Source organism: Nymphaea colorata, chromosome 2 (assembly GCF_008831285.2).
Source record: "Nymphaea colorata isolate Beijing-Zhang1983 chromosome 2, ASM883128v2, whole genome shotgun sequence".
In the NCBI taxonomy this organism is placed as follows: domain Eukaryota; kingdom Viridiplantae; phylum Streptophyta; class Magnoliopsida; order Nymphaeales; family Nymphaeaceae; genus Nymphaea; species Nymphaea colorata.
In genome coordinates this window covers 29922798-29937427 of record NC_045139.1, presented here as the reverse complement: position 1 = coordinate 29937427, position 14630 = coordinate 29922798, and the positions used below count along the sequence as shown (strand labels likewise).

General features: G+C 38.1%; 1 protein-coding gene across 1 annotated transcript; it reads right to left on the bottom strand.

Annotated features, from left to right (window-relative positions):
- Positions 1-5376: 5376 nt before the first annotated feature.
- On the bottom strand, positions 5377-7011 carry LOC116248566 (cytochrome P450 86B1-like). The gene has a single exon (XM_031621439.2). The coding sequence runs from the start codon at positions 6941-6943 to the stop codon at positions 5423-5425; it is 1521 nt and encodes a 506-aa protein (XP_031477299.1). The 5' UTR covers positions 6944-7011; the 3' UTR covers positions 5377-5422.
- Between the last annotated feature and the right edge of the window lie 7619 nt (positions 7012-14630).

Below are 14630 nucleotides of genomic sequence, written 5' to 3'. Positions count from 1 at the left end.
GATGGTGCAAGTGCTGTGGAAGAAAGCCCATGCTTTAATTAATTTATAAAGAGAAGAGGAGGCACGAACATGCATTTGAATGGTCTCACTCTCGAGCATTCAATCTGGTGCACATGAGGAGAACTCAGACCCACATGTTAACTTGTGTGCGCAATTTGTTCACATCCATAAAATTCATTTATGTGCATATACCTATGTTAAGCCCAACTATTTGATTATACTTTTTATGGTCGTAGCCGGCCTTTAGTTGACATGATAAATAAGAGTCACGCTAGCTAAGATGATACATAGGAATATATATATATATATATATATATATATATATATATATATATAGGTAATAATATCAAGGTTTAAAAAAATAACCATGTATCGTCTTTCGTTTCTTCGATTCATTTTCATCTTTTTTTCTACTCAACAGTTGATCTCGAAAGTGAAAAGTTTCCTGCAATGTTAATCGTGAGAATGATTGGCGCCTTCCTTAACATCCACGGAAGTTGCAAAATTCATGGTTTATTTTAACTGAGTTTTTGTAAGTCACATCACATGGTGCGTACAAGCACATCCCTTTCAAAATGTTTTGATCGAATAAGGCAATTTTGATGACAGGAAGCGGTAGGCAACCAGCTGCCGCTGGTAGGCTGCGGTCAATTTTTATTTGGAGTATTAGGCACATTAACTTAGCTCACTCACTGATGTGCAAGTTTAAGTGTTATGGGCCGCATTCTGAAACATATCCTACAAGGATAAAAGGTTGGGTGAGAACTTCATTCTCTAACCGGTGATGAGTTTGTCTTTCTCACCGACATAAAGCAATTTTGGTTTTCTTTTTATCTTTTTATTGCGGAAGCGGAAGAAGAAAACCATGATCGAATTCCTTCCTATGTGCAGGAATTTGTGTTAATATTTTGCAAGCATGCACAATAATCCGCATATAAAGGACTTGAAAAATCTGCTTCCATGTTAGATTCACCTAATTTCAACCATATTTTACATTAAAAAAAAAACATATGCATGCAGTTCTCTCATATACAGATCTACGTATTAACTAATCAACAAATTTACTTTGAAAATTTATTTAAATGTATGAATTTTAGGCTCAATACAGTGGGAGCTGTTGATCCTACTTTTCTTCGGCTGCGCAGGTTTGAGATCTAGAGGAATCCTAAGCAACCCTTTGAAATTAAATAGTCTCACTCCTTAAGGATGCTATGTCTGAAAGTTTCGGATTTCAGATCCACAACTGATTCCAAATCTTCGAATCGAATCTCAGGTGTTCTTGAATGTCAAATTCTAAAACCTCTCTCTCTCTCTCTCTCTCTCTCTCTCTCTCTCTCTACAATTCTAGCACTACTTAATGCAGAGTGGGTGTCACCTCAATAGGGACAACAAATCTAGCAAAGACGATGCGTATCGCCATCAAACACGCCCTACAAAATAAAAGTTGCCCTAGCATTCTTATTGTCTTTTTCTCTTTTAATTTTTTTACTTTAGTCACTATCACCAGCATGTCCTGTCCGTTTAAATAGCTCGTTACTAAAGTAATAATTTATGAAAACTTTGCAATGGAAGCGGAAACGAACGGTCGCTATATCTTGGCCGGTTGACATGGTTTTTAAAATTCCGGCGATCACATGCATTCGTCTCATTTTTTGTGGGGGATGAGTAATATTGTGATCTAGCTAGCTCCATAACTGCTTATGCCTTTTTAAGAAATAAAAAAAAGTTCATTTTCAAATGAAGTCGTCCTTATCCTACTTTTCCTCTCCTTCTATATGGAAATTAATGAGGTTTTAAACTAAATAAGTTTAATTCCTGATTTTTCATATGTTCATGACTCGTATACGAACATTTCAGTATCCAGATCAGGTTATTAAAATCCTACGATTATCAGACGGTGTGTTAGAGGGTTAGAAATGACAAAAATACCCATCAATAGAAGAGTACTCCCCTCCCTCCAATATGGGTAATAATGGAATTAAAAAAAAAAAAACTATTAGCCACTTAACATAGAAATCGGCGTTTTAAGTACGTAGCATGCATGTATAATAACACCATCCGCCGCCTTTCTATACACAATATAAAGATGCATAGACCCAAGAATTGCTCTTACCGCCAAGAGTTCACATGTTATGCACAAGAAGTTGTGCATGGTTCATAACTTTTCTCGTATAATAGTAGAACATCCCTTTTTGCGTTAGTTCTAAATGATACCTTCAATTGAACCAGTATCATTCATAATTAATTGGAAGCCGGAACCATAGAAAATGTCCTGTGCCAATAGATAGAGGAGATGTTAAGGCTAATAAATAACATCTCCAATCTTGGCTAACCTAAATGCTATTATTTATGAATGTTTAAGTTGTCGGCCGGCCATAACACTGTTGATGAATATTTAATTTGTCAGTGAAGACTGACGTTCATTGACGTCTACCTCCAAACGTCGGCAAAAGTCAATCTTCATAGACATTCGTCAATAAAAGTTAACTTTCATCAACGACTATTTTTCACACGTCGATGAAATTTTTTTTTTTTTTTGGTAGTGCATGCATCCTTCGTCATCAATATGATAAGTCGACGCTTAGTGTGACTTGGGACAGCTGGTTTCTTTCTGAAAATGATAATTTTTGCACTGCAATGCGCCATGAGCTTGAGCTCCACATGCAAAACTACGACATCTAGACACTTATCAATAATTATCTCCCTGATTTTGAAATCCTTCCAAATTTCAACCCTGGAAATTCAAAGACTGATGTTGGCAGCTTCAAGGCGTTATTTTCTGGATCACTGATTCAATCCCTTGAATATGCGATTGGCCTGACCGTATGGTGTCCACTCAATGTCCCTCTGTATATTGAATTCGGGTTCATGAATCAAAAAGGAAGCGTAAAGGTTCTTCAACAATAACGCGTTCGGTGCATGTCGCTTGGTGCAACAATAGATGTTTGGTAAGCAGATGGTTTCCTTTTGGAATGCTCAAGAAATCAACTTTTTATGCAGCAAAAGGAGGGTCACTAATGCATAAGTTGACACATAAAAAGAGGGGGAAGACACCATGACGACGACAACGGATATATATAAATATATATATATATATATATATATACATACATATATATAGAAAAGGTCCTAAGTTCAGCACCATATTGAGTCAAAAAGGGCAAGTTATAAGCCTAGACAAAATATGCATGAATAGGTCGTCATGGTGATCAATATAATGTATAGAGTATGAAGTCATTGACATCTAGCTAATGTGGGAGCCCCTTTGCTTTATGAGAATGTTCTGTTAAAGTATTAGAGCCATTCTTCAAGTTTTGAAGTCGAGATTTTAATTGAAGTTCATGAGATCCAGAGTGGGCAGCGTGGCAAACCACAAAATTTGGAAAGCGTATAGATATGAAAGGCTATAATGATAATGTTGAGGAAAGTAGCAAATGCAACGAGATAAGGGAGACAGACTTTGTGTGGTCGGAAAGTTGTGGATGTTAGCTTCAACAATCTGACTGGGAATCCGATCCCTCTACTTGGAAAAGCGATCATTTTAGAAAGAACTATCAAGTTTGAAAATAGTGAATTAAATAAATTACTTAGGTTCAGAATTAAATAAATAGTGAAGAAGTTTAGTTTGAGCACATGAAAATGAAATGGAAATCCGAGACATAGTTGCAGAGGTACGATCCTTTTAAGTGAATTTAAGTACACACTTGAACTTAGTCTCAAGACATAGTCAAGTGCAATTAGCCAGCTAGTACAGCCAACTTAGCCAAAGGGAAAGAGTTGAGGCCCAAATGAAAGACTTAAAAGGGAGCTTAGTGGCCGTTCGGCACCAATAACAAATTTTACTGTCAAGTGAAGCCGCTAAAAAATTGGAGCAGATTTATAGAACCCTGTCTATAGTTTTTCATGAATCTATTCTAAATTTTGAAGCAGAATCATTGGACAACAACAATCCGTAATAGCTGTCAAACAACTATGCAGGGCCACAAATCACAAGAATTAGAATTTTGCTAAAACAAATGACTCCATGTATATCTAGTAGCCATAAAAATTGCTACTTAAATTGTGAGTGTTTATACTTAAGTGTGCTAATTGCATGCATAATTACTTCAAGGACCTGCATATCCAAAACAGAGGAAGAAAAGTGTGGACCTAATTAACATTTTTAGATGAAAATACAAACTTTTGGGAATTGGCAATCTATGCCAGAAAGTTTCACAATTTCAAAAACACCAACTAGCTATTATCTGGCTTTCTTTAATTTATACCAAACAATTCATTACCTTATGTCTTTATTCATTAAATATTCAACAATGAACATTATATAGCAATTAATGAGATCCTAATCATAGTCACAAATATCAGTTTGGCATTTTAAATGGAGAGGTTTTTTTTGGTGTAAAAAGCTTGGAAAAAGGGGCAAAACTGAAAAATATAGTAATTTAAAAAAAATAGAAATTTTTAAATAAAATAAATGAGAAACTAATAAGACAACATAAAAAATAAGTAAATAAGGAACAAATAAAAATTAGAAAATAGAAGTAAGCAGTCTGTCATTGAAAAACATGAAAACGCCTAAAATTTAAAAAAAGGAAAAAAAAAAACTAATAAGACAACATAAAAAATAAGTAAATAAGGAACAAATAAAAATTAGAAAATAGAAGTAAGCAGTCTGTCATTGAAAAACATGAAAACGCCTAAAATTTAAAAAAAGGAAAAAATGAAAAGACAAGAAAAAAAAAATGTTTTTTTTGTTTAGGCATTTTTTCACAAAAACTGTGTTTCATTTTTGCCAATTTTTTGACTGACTTATTTTCACATTTTAAATATTTTTTCAAAAAAAAAAAAGTCTTTCACTATGTTGCTAATAACAAAATTTAGGAAAAATTCAAATGACTCACTATCTTTTTTGTCATAACTAAATGCTTAACAGTGAGCGATCATGAAAAAGAACAAGAAGTGTGTGTGCGTGTGTGTGTGTAAATAGAGAGAGCCTATATATGTTGCAAAAGAGCCCATGACAATTCATTTCAGGAAGTTATAAGTTACATGTGTTAAATGATATATGGTTGGATTTTAGATACTTCTTTTATCAAGTGTTAGGAACAAAAATTTTTCCATCCTTTGATTGCAGAAACGTATACCTTGTTAGTGCTTTTTCATAACCACATATTTCCATCTAATTTAAACCATAACGTTGTATATCAAAGGAATTTTATCAGCCATTAAAAAAAAAAGAACAGATGATCCATTTTAAATACCCTTTGGTATACAAAACAACTCACTGTGTAGATACAGTAGTTATCAACAGGCCGTCCGTCAACGCTTCAACTGAAAATCAGAGAAAGGTTTTATAGAGACATGTGATGTGAGACAGTATGGAGAAACGATCTTTCGGATTGCAGAGAAGATGAACGGAGACAAATTATTTTGACACCATGCATCTCTTAGGCTTCTCCTTTGCCTTAACCATCAATCCATTTTTCATGGTCATAATAACGGAAGGCTTGGGAGAGACATGGTGTCCTTCTACCACATCAATTTCAAAGTTCAACAGAATTTCAGCAGCAGCATACTTCATTTGAACCAGAGCCATGTCCTTGCCAACACAAGTCCTTGGCCCCCCATTGAAGGCCAGAAACCTAAACCCACTGTTCTCATACCTTAGCCGACCTTGGTCATCTACCCATCTCTCTGGCTTGAACTCAAGGCAGTCTTTGCCCCATATCCATTCCATCCTCCCCATTGCATATATGTTATACAAGATTATTGTCCCTGGTTTAACCACAGTTCCACTAGGCAGCACGTCCTCTTTCACTACACCCTTTTGGCCCATAGGCACAACCGGATACAGCCTTAGTGTTTCACAAATTGAAGCATGCAAGTAGACCATCTTGCTCAAGTCCTCTATGTCGAAACGACCTCTCTGAGTTTCTGCAAGTATCATCCTCTGCTCCTCCAATATCTTCTTCTCCACATCTGGGTTTCTGGACAGAAGCCAGAAGAACCAACTTAGTGCTGCTCCAGAAGTGTCACGGCCGGCGACCAGAAAGTTTACGGCTGTGTCTCTAAGAAAATCTTCATCATCTGAAACGGAAGCATAAGCTGATAACAGGTCCATGCCTGCAGAACAGCCCTTGATCTTCATCTTCATCTTGAGTTGTTGAGAAACAAAATTGTTAATTACTGCCAAGGCGTTGGCCAACTGCCTCTCTTTGCCGATATTGAGCAGCCGCAGAAGGTGCCACCAGCTCTTAGGCACCACATAGCGGTACATTATGGACTCCATTGCATCATTCATTGCTTTAGCAAATGGTACTGAAGCAAGCTCTTTAGATAGAGAATTCACACTCTCTCCGAAGATTGCAGTGCAGGTGCTATCAAAGGTGAACCTTAGTAGCACATCTTGCATGTCGAAAGACGAGCTAGACCGAGCCAAGCTGCTGAGCACCGGCACAAGCTGGTGCCTTACGATGTGCTGTGTGGTTCTAGCCATGAATCCACGGAAGGCCTTGGAGTGCACTAAAGAATTTGCCATCCTCCTCTGCTTCTTCCATGACTCCGAGTCAGAGTTGAAGATGCCATTGCCCATGAGATCAGAGAAGATGCTGCAGAACTCGTCGCCTTTGGGGAAGTTGTCAAAGTTCACCTTCAGTATGTACTCTGTGTTTCTGGGATCACAAGTTGATATAAAGTTCATGTTGGTGAGACTAGGTCCATGGAAGGTTGACGTGCCTCCATATGTCTTGAGCATGTATGTGCTCCAATCATAGAGCCTATGGACATTGCCAAGCAACTGAGGGAGCATGCCAAGGAATGGCCAGGGTTTGGTTGGTTTGTTTCTTTGGCTGATGAAGTGATGAATGGAGAAGAAGATCATAAGAGAGAGACATATCTCGGGCCATCTCAAGCTGCTAAGGCACCAAAATGATAGAAAGGACTCCATTGTTGATTGGTACGCAGTGCTATAGGAATGTGGTAGAAAGCAGTTATGTATGCCCTCATTTAACAAGATTTTTTATGTCATGGGTTGAGGCGAAAATGAAAAAGATTATTTCGTGGATCAAAAATAGTCTCCTCTGTTCGTCCTTTTGTATGCTAAGAGATAAAGCTACGTTGAGAATGATGGCTGGAAAAAGTTCCCAACTCTGGTTGTCCTTTTGTGCAGGGGATCGCTAACATCTCTCTCACTCGATCTATCTTCACTGATGGGCTAGGCATATCTTCTTGACTATGGTCGTCACCTTTCATTGTGCCCCTTTGTCGAGCTTTTTCCGGTAAAAATTCTTACCTTATAGTCATTTTCAAATTGCTGCCTCTGTTTCCAAGATATGTAAACTCATCCTCTGTTTTTTCTTAACCAGGAAAGTCCAACTTTTAGGCCATAAATTTTTAAAGTGAATATGATAAATTGATTGGCTAAGAAGATGGTTGTCTTTCATTCAATAATGATCTTGACATAAATGAAAAAGGCAGAGATGATTTTTGGAAGTTGTACGTACTATAGAAGAACATACAAGTTTTTCTTTTCTACGCTTTTTTTCTGCCACTCAAAATAACTATATCTATGCCGGCTAGCTCACTTTCTAGCCAATAAGGAAGATTCTTTTCCCTTCTTTTTTCTTTTGTCCGTTACTCAACAATAATTGAATCAATTTATTTAACACCGAAAAGGCCTTCATGGCAATGCTGATTTATCAAGAACCTGATAAAATTTACTTTTGTAGAACTGTTTCAATTTGTCTAAGAAATCTTCTGTCAAAAAGTTACTGTCAAAAGTCAGTTCTACAGACTCAGCTTAGATCCCATGTCCTCGTCAAAGTAACTTGGTAACAAAGAGGTTCTGAAAGTGGTGTAGTGAGGGGTAACAAGAATTGAGTTAAAATTAGCGAAGAAAATATCAATTAACAAGCAGATTCCTACCACCCACCTCTGTTCAAAGCAAGTACTAACTAGAAAACTTCTAGTATCCCATATCAAGGTGACAATGATTACGCTAACATGGGCTCCTCAAACTTTCTGTACTCTATCTTTTATCTCAACCTGCAAACTTTTCATCATGCTCATGATCACAGATAGCATTGGGAGAAACTTTGGGATGTTCAACTTCAAAGACCACCATCAGAAATTCTCAATGTTCAATGGAATTGCAAATTCGGCAGTTTCATGAGCACAAATGCAATGTGTTTCCTAATGTATATCGTCGGGCCGGCATTAAATGCAAGAAAACTGATGCTACTTTTTCATTATCCAATCCCCATGATCATCTATCCATCTTTCTGCCTTGAACTTCCACCCACACATTCCATCCTTTTCACCGCAAAGTTCCTGGTTTTGTTTTCAGCCCCATGAGGACGCGCATCTTCTTTCATGGGCCCCTTGTGAGCATAGGTAAGCAGGATAAAGCCTCAGGGCCCAGGGGTCAGGACCTCAGGCGGAGCTGCATGAAGATAAACTTCCTCCTCAACAATTTTTTTCTTTCTTCCATCGAAATCCTTGGTCTGTTCCTCCCCCATTTTCCATTTAACATCCAGGTTTTATCGTAGAAGCACCAAGAACCAACTCATAGTATCAGCGACCATAAAATCTGCATCTACAAAGCTAGAAAAAGTGTCTCGTTTCAAGGTTTTCTTAACGATCTTGAAGGAAAGAATAATCAAGAACCAACATCTAATGATCATCAAAAGCTTCTCTTCGGGTACTTTTCAATCTCTTAACTGTTTCTGCAGATGTGCAACAAGAGGGTGGAAGAGTTCAGAATGAGATTTTGCATGTGGATCCAAAATATGAACTGGAGACATGCTTGCATCATTGCGCAAAGGGAACGCTCTGCTGTGGCAGAGCATCAATATGGAGATTGACGTTTGGCTTCTATTCTTGGTCACCTTATCAGTAGTTAAGCCTTCTACAAGAAACTTGCAACATAGCAAGGGAGACACTGTGAACTACTCTCCTACTAGTACTGACCATCAGTATACTATAGACTAGATCCTAGAATCAATAGCAACTTCCATTATTAACGAAAATCCAGTGCGATGAACAAAAAGCAACTCCTAAAGTACTTTCGGTTTTTATTGACTTCAACATACAGAAGTTTCCATTTACCAAGTTCATTCAGAGTGCGTGTCCGTCTTGTATCAGCTGACCGTTACTAAACAATATGACCCTCACCTACGTCATCCTGACCTGAATCTTTTGGAAGATAGGGAGTCCATTTCATTTGAATTATTTTGGAATAAGATAGGTCAGAAACATGCATAACTATATACACCCAAAAATCACAATAACTTGCCTATTAATTTGAGCAGAAGTGATGATGTTTGTTTTCCCAGAGAACAAAAAGGCTGTCAGTGAGGGGATTAAAGATCAGCAGAAGAAAATAGAACAATCAGTAATAGACAGTTGAATCTATAAAATTTACACGATATGTCCACTGACATGTTCCTTCCCCTTAGTTACCTGTTTGAAGATTCATTGACAATGTGATAAAGCTAAGTAAACACTCCGGTTTTCTGTAAATAACTCACGTACAGTAAATTTAAAACAGTGGTTGCTACATGAGCTGTTACTAGGTATTGCCAACTAGTCCAGTACCCCAAGAAGGTTCCGCTTGGCTATGACATAGAAACAGTTCTTACCTGTTCAGATATGACTACTGACCATAAGAAGGATGGTTAACAAGATCATTCAGTTGCTTACAAGGCATAATCTCTTGCATCCAAAACCAACACCTGGTTCACACTTTGGAAATGTATTTGCAAGGAAAACATTTGTTGCCTTGGGAACATAAGAAAGTATCATTTACTCATCTTTCATGAGAGCAAGGCCTCCTTCCCTCAAAGAACAAGGAAAACTAGGCATTGATATTCACCAGCATGACGATGAGATTATCCTCAAACCGTGTTCTTTAATATAGGCCTGCCATTATGCTGCCTCTCGGTATTCATCTTGTATTTTCCTCATTTCTGTTTCGCACAAGGAAACAAACACATAAGAAACTGGTCACCTTCTTGGGTTGCTCTGCACCTTGCTAATAATCGATGTCATTGCAGTGGTTACTGGTTGGTAATATACCATTATCTTTCAAGGCCCTGCCTTTACCAAGAAGAATTTTGTAGCCAACTATGATCCCAGAAACTCTGAGCACATACTAGAGTCCAACCTCAACAACTAGCTAGAGGGAAATTTCTTTCATGAGGTCTTCTTTGAGCTATTTGGTGCTGGCGTCCTTAGTTCAATGGTGTGAAGATTCGAAGCTGGTTAAGTATGCCAACACCTACTGTCAATCTGTCTCGCAGATTCATGGGTAGGACCTCCAAGGACTTGGTCCTACCTGTCTGCTTCTTCTGCTCAAGCACTTAGCCCAGGCTGACTCTGTCATGGAAGACCATGATGTACTAATGAGGTTTTCTGTGGATGAAACATGACTGCGGTATTTGATGTAGCTAGAACTTGGCTCGCATTCGGCATCTCCCAATACTGAAGCAATTGAAACTCTGAATGAGGGTAACTGACTGACGGCACCTCGCTCCACTTTAGTGGTGGCACCTCCTTCGTGGCTTCAATGTAGGTATGGAGAAGAAATTAATGAAAGAGGCTTCTACCATTAATGATTCACACTAATAACAGATTGCAGTAAGAAAGGAGCTGCACAACAGTGTTGGCAGCGAGGACTTAGTGACTTGATACTAAGGGAATGGATTTTAGTCGTACCCCTCACGGGGAGATCAAAATCCTGGGAAATGAATCCCAGATACGCAGACAGGGACAGTATCCGACATTATCTTCCAGTGTTTGCTGGATGCCACATTTTCCTAAAAAGAAAAAATGGATTTGGATTCCCACTTCAATAGTGGAATCCCTGGCAATCAAACAGTCCCTAGAGGGGCTGTTTGTTTCAGCCTCCTCTTACAGAAGATATTCTTCTTCTCGTGGCAGAGGACACTTCGATCAAAGCTGAAAGGACGGCCTGGTAAAAGCGCCGGTGGACCGGCCGGTACAATCAAATGTGGTACCACGCCCAGCTGCCCATTCATCATGCACCACACAAAATGACAAAAAGTGAAAAAGACGAGGCTGGTTACTCCTAAGAGGGCTGGTACGGTGCCCTGGGCTGTAGCTGCAGAAGAAAGAAAGCCTGTTTGTTTCTTCGAGAAAATGAAAGGAAATAACCATAAAGTGACGCTAAAACTATGTCCGGGATCTTATTTCAGCATAAAAAATAGTTAAAACCTTCAGATGAAACAAACGTCAGGAATACTGATTAAGAAAAGCCAGACACGAAAGCTGCGGGAACCCCAAGCTTTCTCATCTTCTCTCCCTTTTGAAGGCAAAGTTGAAATCCATCAAAGGGGCGCCGTGATTCTTTCCCAGCCCATTTGACAATGAGCAAGGAAGGAAAAGTGGATCTCATTCCGATGGTGTGAATGGAAAGGAGAGAACAAGTACAGTTTGCCATCCTACGAAAACAGGTGCGCCGTCAGAGACACTGCTGTTAATAATGCGGAACCCATCCACTGAAAACATTCCCCACAGAAATTCACGAGATCTTTCCCCACCCAGGATTTTGAGGAAAAAACAGGTCCTATTGCAAATATGACTATACGAGTGATGTCATAAATCAGAAAAAAGATGTTTCACAACGATCCATGGAAATCTTTTCAAGAAATGTTTTTTCCTACACCGGTTTGGACTTTGTCTCCAAATACAGAGTGGTCCTTAAAATGCGGAATCTCAAACAGGAAAAGACTTTTCTGGAATCTGGTTCGCTTCACTTAACCGAGTCAAGCTCTAAGTCTCATTGATCAGAGTTCGAACCAAATTTTCAAAACTCGAACTAAAGACAACCTCGCCTTAGACTTCTTGGATTTCAAGTATCATGGGTTCAATCTCTCTCTTGATATAGGTTTTTGTAACCTTTACATAAGCCGTTTAACTTGGATATTAGGAACTCAATCATATATCTAAGTTCTTCAAAGACATTTCAAGGACATTTCAAGGAGTTGTAGCACATTGAGGGGTAAGGTGGTCCACTTCAAAGGAGATATGAAGTTCAAATCATGTAGTCAATGTCACAACTCAATGCGCTGGAGCGTAATAGGTCTCTACGCAAGTTCTGTGAACCTTGGGGGAGACAATTGCATCTCTTCGAGGTAGTGGAAATGAACCACTCACCCTAAAAAAATCATTTGAGCTCGATTTTCAGGTGAATATGAGGTTTATCCCACTATTGAAATGAGAGACGATGTCTTCCCTTACCTTCAGAGTTTAGAGCTGAGTTGATACTCGGCAATGACATGTTTGCATGTTTGAGATCGATTTATGAGGCAAAGATTATGATGAGATGGGAATTTCAGGGATATACCATTGGGGCTTTCAATTAGAGAAGAGAATGGAGATGTTAAGCAAGATGAGAGTGAAAATGATGGAAAATACAAGGGTTCAATAATCTGTAACGCAAATTAATTGTCACTAAAGCTGGATGAAGCTGCACCGGCACACTTACATGCGGCCACATTGAATCTTTAGTAACGACTTATTTTTTGCGCTAATGAATTGCAATGCCGTCAACTTTACAATTATGACATGGACTTTCGAATCTTTCATGTTAGGTGGTTTACATTCAAAATAATAAATAAATTCTAGACATGAGAAAATCAGTGCATCCATTAAGATTGGGTGGCAGACATGCATTTATTTTGTCTTCCTGCCTTTTCTCATGTGATCTCGTAGCTATATAGGAAGAGCGTAGCGTGGAATCAACCTAGTTTAAGATAAAGACACAATGCCAACCCCCTCTTGCAATTTTTGTCGATTCATTAGCATAAGAAAAGATGTTCAAATCTCCATCCCATCAGGAGAGAGAGAGAGAGAGAGAGAGAGAGAGAGAGAGAGAGAGAGAGAGAGAGATTCTGCCATGGCAGCAGGACCTTGGGGTTTGTAGTTTGGCAGCATTTCATGTGGCCTTGCAGGCAGCAGCAGCCATGCAGACAAACTCCGAGAACATGTCGGGATGTCGAGGTGCTACAACTTGCTCATGATGTGATGATTTATAAGTTGTTTCATCGTAATCTTTATTGATGATAGATAAAATGTTATACGAGAAGTAATTAAATATGTCTTATGTAAAGTAACTTTTTCTAATGCAGACAAATTGTCGTTTAAATTTTTGACAAGTAATTAGACAGTATTTTGTGAAGCAAAGTTGAATTATTAAGTTCCTAACTAGCTCATATAATTTCATGCTTATTTAGTTTACATATTTTAAGAATAATATACTTACATAAAAGATGTGTTCAATCAAAATACAAACTCATATATGTAACAAATGCTCTATTTATAGGGTAAGGAATGGTCCATGGACGGTCTTCAGACTTATAAAGAGTGCACATGGGCAGCAAATGCTAAGGGGACCATCGTTTTCCACCACAGTTTCAGCAATAAAGCTATCAAAACAAAATTTTCTTTATGAGTATACGACGAACTTACTTGGATATATTTGCTTGTAATTTTGTCTTCCATAGTCTAATGAACTGGCCGTTGATGCCCTCAAAGGTTTATACTGTACTGGGTAGTCTTGGTAAGGCTAGCTTGGTAGTTTGTGTGTGGGAAAAAAAAAAAATAGTATGAAAGAATCAACTTAAAGATAGTCTTGCTTTGAAGATTTTAAGAAATATTCAAAAGCTCATATGTTGTTGTTTCATATGCTTATTGTTTTTATTAATAACTTTTTTAAAAAGTGAGTCGAAGCTCAGAAGGTGATGAGTTAGGGTTCACCATATTGGTGGTGGCTGAGGGGCGGACCGTCGAAAGAAAAATCAAGGGCTGAGGGCAACCAAAGTGTTGATAAGCAAATGGGGCTATGAGCCTATGAGACACTAACATGAAAATAAGTATTTTATTTGGATCTGTGTGGGCAATTTGCCCGCACAAACCTCATGATGTACCTCGCCACTGCTGATCATACCAACTTTTTGTATCAGTGTTGCTTCGGTTGCAATCTCGAACTAGCATAAAGAGAGATTGGTATGCTATAATAAAAGTTGCCGTTGGTAGAGGGGCTGTTCAATTCTCATGAGCTTCACTCTATCTCCTACAAAATTCTGAAACATTAATTAATTTTATGTGAATTTTTAGAAATATGCACTCGTAACGAAAATGCCCCAAAATCTCAACAGTTAAATAAAAAATAAACTCAAATCGTTTTTATTTACTACCATAAGTTCGGTCGACATACATTATTTTAAAATGTCATCTATTTCACATTTTTTAACTCAATTATATCATTAAAATCTTATGACATCTAAATCGAATTTTTAAATGCCATGGATTTTAACATTTTGTGTGTATTAAGATAGTTGAACTTATAAAAAATAACACTTATAGTGTATAAGAGCTAGCAGACAAGATCAATTAGAAAGCCTAATTGTATATGTATATGTGCATGTGGAGTATTGATTTTTTGACCTAAACTTTGTTTTATAATGTTGGCATGCACAACCCAAAGCCGGGTCAAGGAATGATGGTAATGGTCAAGAGTCAAAAACTGAGTTCCCAACAAGGACGTCCCCACAATATTAGGCGGCCAGCAATGCCACCATAACTGATCTTTACTAATATTCAATTAGATTCTA

Excerpts from the sequence above, each read along its gene's own strand:
- LOC116248566 (XM_031621439.2), bottom strand. The coding sequence starts at position 6,943 with ATGGAGTCCTTTCTATCATTTTGGTGCCTTAGCAGCTTGAGATGGCCC.